This window comes from Centruroides sculpturatus, unplaced genomic scaffold (assembly GCF_000671375.1).
Source record: "Centruroides sculpturatus isolate CEXI.00-Female unplaced genomic scaffold, Cexi_2.0 scaffold229, whole genome shotgun sequence".
In the NCBI taxonomy this organism is placed as follows: Eukaryota; Metazoa; Arthropoda; class Arachnida; order Scorpiones; family Buthidae; genus Centruroides; species Centruroides sculpturatus.
Window position 1 is genome coordinate 637,552 of NW_019384527.1, and position 12,072 is coordinate 649,623.

Sequence of the window (12,072 nt, forward strand, 5' to 3'; positions counted from 1 at the left end):
AAACTTTTAACTTAATAATAGTAAATTTTGTATTTACGTTATTTGCCAATTTAAGAGTTACTATATCTTATAAATCTAAAATTTATGTTTGTTTATAAGTAAATATTGTTTTTAAGCTTACCACTTCTTTAAAATATAACTTTAAATTACTGGTTCTTATATAATGTCTTTGTCCACTTTGGACGTTCTTGTGGTTCTTAATTCAAATATTTTAAATTTTTCAGTTAGTTTTTCCCTTTTTGGATACTTCTGGACCTGCCCTTGATATTATTATACTAAAAAACATTTTATTGAATAAATAAAAGTGATGTTATATTCTTTATTTAATAAGGTTTTAAATAAAGAACATAACATTATTTTTTGTTTCATGTTTTAGTTTGTTAAAGTTTATTTATTCAGAATGCCTTCCAGGAGGTATTTTTAGGGGAAACTGGTCCCTATTTAGGCGTTACAGACGTGGATAACTCCACGTCTGTAACGCCTAACGCCACGACCGAACTCCCAGTGTTCAGGGAACGAAGACCGCTTGTCCAATGGCGGACCTGTGGCGTACTCAAGATTTAATTCTGAAGAAACAGAGTTAAACAAATAAAAACGTTAATGAGAATTTAATAACATTTTCACCTTACGTGACTACTAATTCATAAGTAGTGTAGAAATAGAAGACATGACACAATAAACAAAAATTTTAATTAAGAAAAGATTTTAAAAAATTTTCTATTGTTCATTTATTTTTTTCTTTAAAGGGGACCAGGGCCCCTTGACCCTCTTCTGGATGTGCCAATGAAGAAACATAACTAAACAAAAAGTTAGTGACAAGGCCTATCTCCATTATTGAAATCCTTCATACAGTATAGTATATTATTGTTATTAAATGGCAGCATATACATTCAGTCATCAACTATTCAAAAGAAATCGATTGCTATGAATGAATTACAACAAACAAATAAAAATAATAGAAATATAGGACATTATTGTTAATTTTTCCTGTCCTGTGGGTGCAGACAACTTTTTTCTATACCCATTGAAGGTTTGTCTAGAAAGGTTCTGAAATGGTTAAATCCAGCTTTGTCTAAGTAAAACAAAGCTGGATTTAACCGTTTTTCTGCTATAGCACGGGCTATAAACTTTATTTTATAATTTTAAAATGCCTTCTTTTCTGAGTAGTCTAAACAACTAACATGGACTTTTATTACGAATTATTAAATGAAAGGGTACTAAATGTAATACACATTTCTATATTTGAAAAAAATGAATCGTGTTTTTATATATAGAACAGTGTAATTAACATACATGGTATAGTACATTTCGTATTAATTAAAAATTACATCATGTATTTTGGCCTATATTTATGCAGACGACTTAATAATTAATTATACGCAAATATTGTAATATTTGGTATTATTTAAATACGTTTTTAAATTAAATTCTTATACTATACCGGCCAATCTTGTCGCCCTCAAAATTTTCCGCTCTAGGCCGGGCCTATTTTTTTATTTTACTCTTTCTGCTCTGTGGGCATTAATCAGGCCCATCGTGGGTTCGACCAGATCACGCAATGTTGAGGGACGTGGCCGATATATCTAGGATGAACCATTCCCAAAAAATTTCTGGAAATTTGTGACCGCTCAGATTCGATTCTGGCATATAATCTCTAGTATTTTCTAATCCTTTCAGCCATCTTGCAGAAAAAGTTAGAAAATGCTAGTTTAGCGCCTAAGATCACAGAAAGTATAAATACGGTTTTGCCGTTAGTAGGATTTTAGTGGGACTTTTCCTAAATATGTAGCCTAATTCCTAAATAAAGAAATATGTAGCCTAATTAATTTAACGTTGATAAGTGAGAACCAAATATAGTATTTTTATATGTTTAAAATGATCTGAGACAAACGAAGTAGGCCATCTCATTCACAAGTGTGAGACTACATCTCAGAAAACTATAAAAATGTAGAAATACAGCCAATAAAATAAATTATTTTAAATACTTTAATTTATATTACTTTCGTCTAACGTTCTTTACAAAATGACTGTATCCAAGGGCTAAGCTAAATGCTCCTACTTTATTAATAATTACAATGTTACAATTGATTATAATTATTAATATAACATTAGTAAATATAAATTCATTTTCCTTTCCTTTTTAATTATAAATGAACAGAAGATTTTTTGACGATTTGATAAAACTTTTTTTACTTTATTTTTCAACAAACGATATTCAAGCAAAGGCTTCATCTAACGTTAGTAACATTGAACAGAAGAAAATGGTAAGTATAATTCAATCCTAAACATAAAATATGAAATAATATATAAATTATATTTTAATTTATTTTAGTTAAATCACATCAAAGTGGGAACATTTTACGTAAGAAAAAACATTTAATTTTTGTTTTTTTAATTTAAAATTATTATTATACAAAGAAAATTTTAAATTTTAGGGTTGCAGCTCTTTCCAAGAACTTCCTGATAAATTACTATATGGATATGAAGTTAAATTGCTTGTTACCTTTTTAGAAAAAACCAATTTTAAGTAAGTGGAGTTTTTTAATATTTCTAAATTTGGAGGAATATTAGAAGGCATTATTCACTAGTTTTTTATTTTGAATATAATAACTTACAGTGCCGAAACTGCAATATAAGTTATTATATTCAGCCTATCTCTGTAGTTTCTTCGTATGTTGAGAGTTATCGTCACGGTAGATAAAAAATCAAACCTTTACTTGTAGTGTTCTGCAACTGCAACCACCGTTTGACTTGTAAGATGTCATCAAACATGAAAGTAAAAGGGCGTAGATGTTGCAAGTGCTTTTCTAATTTGGAGAATGGGCAGAGCTACGCTTTTTTCGTATAAATGTCCTATATTTTCTAATTATACGGTTTTTCTTATTACCGGAGTGAATACATAATAATTTAGGAATAATTTATTTTAGATATTTCAAACAACAAAACCATTATGTTCACTTTTTATAATAATTGCTTATTCTGTTCTCTCTGCTTCCAATTTTAAATACAATATTGAAAAAGACTCGTAAAAATATCGCGTACTACACTATATTACTGTTTGAAAATAATCGAAACAACGGGGGGTTCATAGGATAGCTCGAAATAATACAGTAAAACCTCGATTTAATGGACAAAATTTCTGGTCCGTATGTCAAATAATAAAATTTACACCCTATTAATTTCAAAACATCTTTTATATATAATTAAATTCAGAGGTTTTTCTTTTTTTTTGTTCAAATTCAGGAGTCACCACTCTTACGTTCACGACACGTCACAACGGAAGTATCTTCGATGTCATCATCTGAAGGAATTTTTTTTTTTTGTTTTTATCAAATTTAAAGACGTATAAGAAGAAAATCGTTCGTTGTGTGTAGAACTCGCTTCTCCATTACCAGTTTCAATACTTTCATCTACCACTACGACGAGTGAATCGATAACGTAGTGTCGGACATTTTCAACATATACGCCATGTATAAAGTCCTTTTTGAATAACTTGGAAAGTCCTTTGAATTAATATAGTTTAAATTTCTTTATAAAAGAAACAAAAAATAGCTAATAATAGAAATAAGAGATAATTTTAAAATCGTCAAATTAACATGTTTACTATAATGTAGTCATTGAAAAATAGGCATTATCGTAAAGCGTTTTCCGTTGCATTTATAAGTACATGTAATTATGATATTGCTGTTTCTATATCAGAATAATTTCGTCTTCAGAACGTAAAATCGGTCAAGTAGCAATATATCGTAACCACGGACAAAGTGACATTGCTGCATCTAAATTCGAGGAAAAATATTAAAAATTATCATATAAACTTACTGACAAACAATGTTATTCTGGTCACGTTGCTTAAAACTTCCATTTTCATTACACGAAATTCTTTTAAAATATAGCTATTGTGGACTTGTAAATTTCATTCATTTTAACAAATTTTATTCTAGATTCATAGAAGTACTCTATAATACTTTTACAGGTGTTCAGTACATTACTCAAGCAAACTCTTACAAGGAGAAAAAAGAAATGGAACGTGGTCTGGAATACTTGGAATGCTACAACTAAAGGCAAAAATATTAAATTTTACTTTTCATATAATTATTGATGTACTGTACTTTAGATTTCTTTTAGAAATATTCCTTAAACTAACATTTATATTTCTCTCTAAATAGACATGTGTCTAAAATACACGAATAAATGTAAATTGTTTGATTTTTTTAAGTAATATATTTTTATGTTAATTTAGTGACAATACTTTTAAAACTTTAATTAAAATTTTTATATTAACAGTTTAAATTTTAATTATTTTTGTCCTGACGAAAATAAGAGGACCTGTTTTAAATTATGCTCATCGCGGATTCGGACAGGTCCACAATAGAATAGCCAGGGTGGAGAGAGACGATATCTGACTCATCCGGGTCAAATCACGGAAAACTCTGAATGAACTTGGATACCCAGAAGGAAAGGCTGATGCCTTTAATGCCTCAGTCATTTGGCCTTAAAATAGGAATTGACAGGAAATAATAATTGAAGATATCAAAAGAAGGGATAAAGCCAGTTTGTAGGAGTTCAGCCATTTAACTCAGTGCTGATAGAAATTAACGATGGCTGAGATGATTTCAAACAATTAGAGGCGTTGAGCCCTTAAGTAGAATGGAATGATAAGTTAGTAATGTAGTGGTAAGATAAAAAGGCTCAATCAGCAAGCATAAGAACAACTTTAAATTAGGCTGTATATAAAAAGTTCAATACAGTAGATACTATTCGATCAAACTGGGATCTCTAACTTACAAATAATCAAGCACTACAACATTCTTGTTAACTTTTAAAAATCGTATATTCCATCACATAATTATTGGAAATATTCGCAATTTTTCAGCTGCTTATTTCTATTATTAGATAAATTTAAGAACTATTTGAAGTGATATATTGATCATTCTGTACTTTTTCATTTTTAACATTTCTGCCCAATATTGTATTTAAAAACTCGGGGTCTAGGCAAAATTTGTAATGCAAGCTTATGCAAAAAAGCTAATAATTTTATTTTTTATATTCACCATTATATCTAAAGGCGAGAGAAGAGCAGAGGTAGTACCGGTGCTACTGAGAAACTACCTCTGCACACGATTTTGATTGTATTCTCTTGGAGAAGCTGTGAATCTGGAGAAACTATGTTCATATTTTTTCTTCATACACTGAAACTTTCATTTATTTATGTGTAAATTTAAAAATTGATTTACGGATTTGTCAGATCCTGGCTCTAGGAAATTGCTTAAACTTATGTCCTCAAAGTTTCTTGTCCTATTCAGTTGTACTCCTTAAATCTCACAACTGGACATATGTAGGACTTATACTGGAATGTATCTAAAAGAACACAGCGAAATTCATCATTTTGAATTGACGTTGTAGAATGCTCCTCTTCAGCTGTTGACAATTGCTTAAAACACTGGCCCTGAGTATAGTCACGAGGAAAATATAGTTTAATATTAACCAATAAAAGGTATATATACCAATAATGTCATATGCAGAGTAATGAATATATGATATAATTTTTTTTAATTTCCAAAAAGTTAAAACCAAAACGAATTTACCTGGGAACCACAATTATAGATTTTATATTACGAATGTGATCTAAAAACTAAAAGTATAAATTAAGATGGAAAGGGGGTTATAATAAAATGAATATTAAATAACTGAATAAGTTTTTACCTATGTAAAATATTCCAGTTGTAAAAAATTCCTTAAAAATTCGAAAAACTTAAAAACCTGGAGCAACTCATCAGTGAAAATTTCTGAGCAAGACCAGGACTCGAATCCGAATCTTCTGGAGAGGCAAGCAAGTGCCATTCTCACGTTGATCATATGGGCGCAATAATCCTATATATAAATATTTTTTGTAATTTATTAAATATAAAAGTGTTTGTCGAAATTTTAACTCCAAATTTTTATTTTATGTAAAATTTANATAATAATGAAGTGAAAAAGTTTTGCATTCAAAAAATATATTAGTAAGATAAATAATAGAACAGCATTATTTTAAGTATCAAGTATTTATTTAGATTACACATTACATTTAGCAGGAAACAAATAGTAGTTGGCTTGAGTTGATTTAATAGATATATCTCTTTTTCATTTCATAAGTCATAGAATAAAATAAAATATAACTTGTTTGTTCATTTTTATTTTATGTAAAATTGCATAAGAAAATTTAAAAAAACCCTTTAAATTAAAAGTAAGTAAAATAAATTGTTTGAATATGACCATCTCTTTTTCATTTCATAAGTCATAGAATAAGTTTGTCGAAATTTTAACTCCAAATTTTTATTTTATGTAAAATTTAGATTAATTATCTAAGAACGAGAATTTATCGAAGCCAGGCGTAGGCCTACGCAAATTGCCTAGAACTCTAGACCCTGGATCTGACAAACATTTACAAATAAAATTTCACTATATAGTGAACAATATGATCATGGTAATATTCGCAGTTTCTCCAAGAGGATTTGTAGTAAGAATCACAAATAAAATTGATATTTTTGGGATCGATCTCCTAAATTTTGCATAGAGCCCGAAATTTCCTAATTTGTTCAACACTAGAATTGAACATTCCAACTTTTTTAAACTTATTTAGGAAGTAGACTTAGGCGTTTGCGGAATTGGACTTTCTTACGAACGTCACAAAGATTTTTCGTTTTCTTCACTATATTTGTACGACAAAGTGACATTTTACTTGCGTTCTCCAAGAGTAAAACCTAAGATCACAGCTTTCCTGTACTCCTTTTCATTAACTGTAAGGTAACTCTTCATACATTGTTCTTATTTTTATTTCTCTTTCCAATAATCTGTTATCTTAATTGCAGTTATGGATTTGCATATTATTGTCTTTACCCATTACTTCTTTCATCGTCTATTTACTCTCAAAATATTACTTTAAATCGCATCGAAAAGAGCAAAGCTTCTTTTCTATTCTCTGGTCTCTCTTCAGCAGTTTGATATATCAAGGTATGTTTCCTAGAATAATTTCTAAAAATTACGAAATACATTTTACTTCTTTATTTACAGAAAGCAGCAATTATTTGTGGATTCTTACTCCATTTCGCTTGATATTTGGTGTCTGGTTAATTTATTCTTTAATAATTACCAGTAGCTACAGCGGTACATTAGTGTCGTTACTGACTCTACCCTCCTATGAATATTATCCACGAAACTTTATTCAGTTGGCTGAAGCGTGCCGTTTAAATCTTTACGAATGTGGAGCTGTACGATCACAGATAGTTCATCAGAAGATTATGGTATTTCAATTTTTACTTTATAGAAATATTTTCCACAAAATTCAAACACCTAATATAGTAGAGCATCGATTATCCGACTCAATTGGGGACAGGGGTTGGTCGGATAACCGAAAAATATGAAAAAATACATTATTAGTATAGTATATTAGTATATCTCATGTAATTAGTATATTAGTATATCGCTGTTAACTTACTTCGCGTTGAATTTTCATCGATGTTAAACCTAACAAATATTTTTTTTAAAAATAATAATCGTCGCTATTGTATCGTTAAAAATTAGAAAATTAAGCCTCCTTTAAATACTGTCTCCCTTTCATGGTCGAGCCAGTGTTGCCAGCTAAAACACTGCCAAAGTAGCCAAGATATAGCCAAATATTGTAGCGCCACATCACTAGCGGACATTTGAATTTGCCGACTAGAACGGTCGGTTAACCGACGTGACGGTTAATCGGGGGTCGGATAATCGATGCTCTACTGTATTTCAAACTTTTCTATATTCGGGTATTTTAAATATCAAATTATTGTTATAGGAGTCTAGTGTCCATTTTACGGGAATAGCAGCACGAACGTGTTGAGAGCCACGTGACAGGAACGTGCTGATTCGTGTTTCTAAGGGAATTCGTATGACGTGACACCTCAACACATTCAGAATCAGGAAACAGGTACCAGGTCGTACTGTATCTAGTCTCCACTACGCGTAGCTAGATAGACCTGAAAATTTTGCACAGTAGCTTAGCGTACATAACTGGCGCCCGGAGCAGGACACTTCATTGGCACCTCCTCCCCCCTCCAGAAACAAATCTTGTTTGTCTTGGAGATCATTTGGCGCCCTCTGCGGGTGGCGCCCGGAGCATGATAGACCTCCTTGCCCCCTCGCTACGCTAGTGAATTTGCATAAAAAGATTTCTTTACCTTTATTGATTCAAGTAACTCATTTAAATCAGTATGTATTATTGAAAACATTTACATTAAGGTGCTATATATATATATATATATAAAAGAGTTCTGCATCCTCGACTATACATTGTAGATTTGTACAGACAATTAATTTTAATTAATGATTTTTTCCCTGGTTTATAAATATTTTATAAATTTTTTCTCAGAATGGTCAGACGGATTTGGAAAAGTCTTTAGCACTTTCCATGATCAGAAACAAAGAGAATGAAGTAGAAACCCTACAAGAAGGTTTTGAACGAGTTTTAAAACGTAATTTTGCAATTATTATTCCCAAAGGAGTTACTCAAAATTATGTTGCCCAGTTTGGTGATGATGTTGTTACTTCCGACGATTTTCTTTATGGGTTATATGCTGGCATGGTCTTTCACAAGAATTCTTCATTCGGAGAGCGATTAAATAACATGTATGTATTTTTTGAAAAAAATTACCATTGCTTTAAAGAATTCTAACAAAATGATCACTTTAATTCTCGTTCGTAAATTTTGATTTGAATAAAAGATATTTTGCAACATTTAATTATTACAACTCTAGAAATATTGCGATTGCTGTGTATACAGTAGAGCATCGATTATCCGAATCAATTGGAGGGCGGGAGTGGGCGGGAGTTGTTCGGATAACCGATTATGTACGAAAAAATATATTAACCTATCCCATGTTGAAATTTTTCTCAGTTGCGTGTCGCTTCGCGATGAATTTTCGTCGATGTTAAGCATAACGAAGACTATTGTATCGTTAAAAATTATTTTTTTATTTTGTACAAACAAAATAAATATATTGAAAAATATGAAAAATATAAAAAATTATACTTCAGAAGTTAATTTAGTATCAAAAACGTAAAATATTTGAGTAGCCCAAGACATAGCCAAAGATTGCAGCGCCACAGCACTGGCGAAAATTTAAATTTGCCGACTGGAATTCTTTCGGATAATCGACACTCTACTGTATTCATAACTAAAATATTATCATCTTATATACTATTTTTTAAAAACTTTTTCTACCCTATGGAAATAAGGGAGTCTTTCCATGCCCATCATGGATTTGGCCTCACCCACAATGGAAATGAGAGATCGGGCCTGTCATATCCAAAATAGATTATTTATGAAAAATCCTTGAGAGTTTAAATTGACTTGAATCTGAATTCCCAGAACAGTAGACTGATGCCTTACCACTTTGCCAGCAAGCTGTTTTCGTGTCAATGCAAATCAACTTCATTTAAGGTTATGACTTAAATTTGTGTTAATCTTGAAGGTAAAAAAATAATTGTGTAACCGAGAACTTCAAATAAAAAACTGACAAAAAGTTTTGCTTCTATCATAAAATTTATATTAAAATTCTTTTGTAATGCTATTTAAGCACTATAAAAAAAAGCAAGGAAGAAAGCACGTGTTATTTTCATTTTTTGAAATTTGACAAATTTTTGTAATTCTCTTTAGATTCCCTTTTCCCTCCCGACCGCGCCGCTGGTTACAATCCATAATGGGCACAACTGTGGCTGGTTATAAAGCCTACACACCCAATTTAATAGAATCAAATGGTGTGTTGTCATGTAATTGTATTTATTTATATAAATATAATTAGATCTTGACTGATCTTGTTATTTGCCAACTTGGAAATATATAACTTAATTAATAATTAAATAATTATTAAGTTATAATTAATTAAATTGGGGCATACTAAATTACAAATAAAAATAATAATATATTTTTACAGTATAATATTCAGTATAAAATAATTTAAATAATAGCTAGGGGCGCCCCTAGTGGCCATTTTCGGCACACCGCGACAGAAAATGCCCATTATTTTGTTCTATATAGTAGATATCTACATACAAGTATAATATATTACTTAAATAAAATATTAAATTTATTTGTATCAAGAGTCAAAGATGAAAAATTGTTTGTTCCATTCTGAATTTCAAATTAAAAAAATAAAACTAGAGAATGTAATTAAAAAATTTATTTTTTCAGAATTAATCGTTTGTTGGCAACAGGAATTTTACAGAAATGGATGGAAGACGACTTTGCTACACGTATAAATCACCGCAAAGACATTGAGGATCATGTGATCAAGATGGAACAATTGCAAGGTGTCTTTTGTTTGTTACTGTCTGGGTATGGAATATCAATACTTGCTTTTGCTTGTAAATGGTGTTCATTTATATATCAGATGCGAAAGATAAAAATAATTGACAAAGAAATGCAATAAACTCTTAATTCATCTTATTGTTCAATCCTGCATATATGTCAAAATACCACTTCTCTATCAATTTTCAAAACGCATCTGAAAATCTAATGTTTAAAAATTAATGTTTGAATATACACGTGATTTAAATGTTTAATATTAGATCCAATATAACAGCTCATTAAGAAATGTAGAAAATGTTTTCAATATCAAACGCTTTTAATTAAAAAAACACCTTTTAATTGACGTGTAAGATTAATTACCGATATGTAATAAATCAAAAAACTTGTTCCCACTTATTGAAATAGTAATGATATTCACAAAGCTAGAAACTCTTCTGGTGGATAACTTTTTAACCATCAAAGGAAACTAGTGTTGCACATATCAGAAGAAAAGTAATGTCAACATCATAATTAGGATTAAATTAGCTCAAATAATCAATCTTGTAATGGAAGGATGCTGTTTTATTACGTGCAATTTTTTGTTACTGGATGCACAGTACAGTACAGTACAGTACATATTACTTCCTCTATATTCCTATTTTTGTAATAGCAACAATAAAATTGATATAACATTTTTGCTCATCAGATCTTTAATATTACAGTCGACCCCCCTATAACGTGGCGAAAAAATTGTAGCAGTATTCGTAAAAAGTGACTCATAAAACGTCATCGCCGACCCCTGTTGTGACAAGATTGATCGAATCTGAATCAATAGTGAACGAGCAGCCGAACTACTTTCCGCCGCCGCCCAGCGCCACGCTACGGAGAGTTTAGGCGGCTAAATTGAGTTTGCTATCGTCTGTACAGCATTATATATAAATTAGGTACTGTACATATAATTATATATAAATTAGGTACTATGTATATAATTATATATTAACTTAATGTATTGTAACTTTATTATAATTATATATATGCTTTCCGCCACCTGGTGCCATGCTACGGAGAGTTTAGGCGGGTAAATTGAGTTTATTATCGTCTGAACAATATGTAAATTAGGTACCGTAAGTCTAATACAACACTGTAATTTTATACATTTCTTGTGAAAGAAACATTTCTTATTCAACGGCCATAAAAATTATTTATATTAATGATGTCTCCAAAAGTCAAGTTATTTTTCTGCGAAAAATTTGTTATCAGAAATCGCGGCCGCCGTTTCGTGCGCTGTTCCGTGACGAAAACAAGCTTGAGCAACGGCGTAATCGAACGGTGCACACTCGGTAAGTAATCCTACAATGTTTTGTTTATAGCATAGTTTATACGGATTATTCCCAAAAAATTATACGTGTTTTGGAAATGTTGAGTGGAATTAGTCTAGAATCAGTTAATTTTATAGAAGAAAACCTTTCAAACAGCCTTAGTCCGTAAACTTCACACGTATTGGGATGCGATTGGATCATGTATTTAATGATTCCTACAATGTAAAATTCGAACAACGTGGAACGTATCTAAGCTTTATAAGGGGTCTACTGTACTTAAAATATTTTTATTGAAAGCCATATGATAATTTACTTTATGATCTGCAGGTGTTTTAAGACTAGATTCCAATAACTCCAAATAATTATGAGCGTTCAAAGTACTACTAAGGATTGCCACCGCGCCATCCCATTTACAGGTTATACATCCTCACTAAGGTGCTGTAATACTGG

General features: G+C 30.7%; 1 protein-coding gene and 1 long non-coding RNA gene across 3 annotated transcripts; both read left to right on the plus strand.

Annotated features, from left to right (window-relative positions):
• Window positions 1–2,332: 2,332 nt before the first annotated feature.
• Window positions 2,333–4,038, plus strand: LOC111622890. The gene is made up of 3 exons (XR_002756360.1): window positions 2,333–2,362; window positions 2,436–2,527; window positions 3,974–4,038. It is a non-coding gene; the product is annotated as an uncharacterized LOC111622890 (long non-coding RNA).
• Window positions 4,039–6,347: 2,309 nt separating this feature from the next.
• Window positions 6,348–11,159, plus strand: LOC111622888 (glutamate receptor ionotropic, delta-2-like). 2 transcript variants are annotated; one of them, XM_023365345.1, is made up of 7 exons: window positions 6,348–6,499; window positions 6,623–6,781; window positions 6,852–6,993; window positions 7,054–7,283; window positions 8,387–8,643; window positions 10,208–10,326; window positions 11,026–11,159. In XM_023365345.1, the coding sequence occupies exons 1-7, from the start codon at window positions 6,458–6,460 to the stop codon at window positions 11,076–11,078; spliced, it is 1,002 nt and encodes a 333-aa protein (XP_023221113.1). In that variant the 5' UTR covers window positions 6,348–6,457; the 3' UTR covers window positions 11,079–11,159. The 2 variants fall into 2 exon arrangements, 1 of the variants encoding a protein (XP_023221113.1); XR_002756358.1 differs by lacking the exons at window positions 6,348–6,499; window positions 6,623–6,781; window positions 6,852–6,993; ... (1 more) ...; window positions 8,387–8,643; window positions 11,026–11,159 and adding an exon at window positions 9,999–10,135 and having other exon boundaries at window positions 10,208–10,349.
• The last annotated feature ends 913 nt before the right edge of the window (window positions 11,160–12,072 follow it).

Excerpts from the sequence above, each read along its gene's own strand:
- LOC111622888 (XM_023365345.1), top strand. The coding sequence starts at position 6,458 with ATGATCATGGTAATATTCGCAGTTTCTCCAAGAGGATTTGTA. Across the intron at positions 6,782-6,851 it reads TGTACTCCTTTTCATTAACT|TTATGGATTTGCATATTATT; the intron begins GTAAGGTAACTC and ends TCTTAATTGCAG. Across the intron at positions 7,284-8,386 it reads TAGTTCATCAGAAGATTATG|AATGGTCAGACGGATTTGGA; the intron begins GTATTTCAATTT and ends ATTTTTTCTCAG.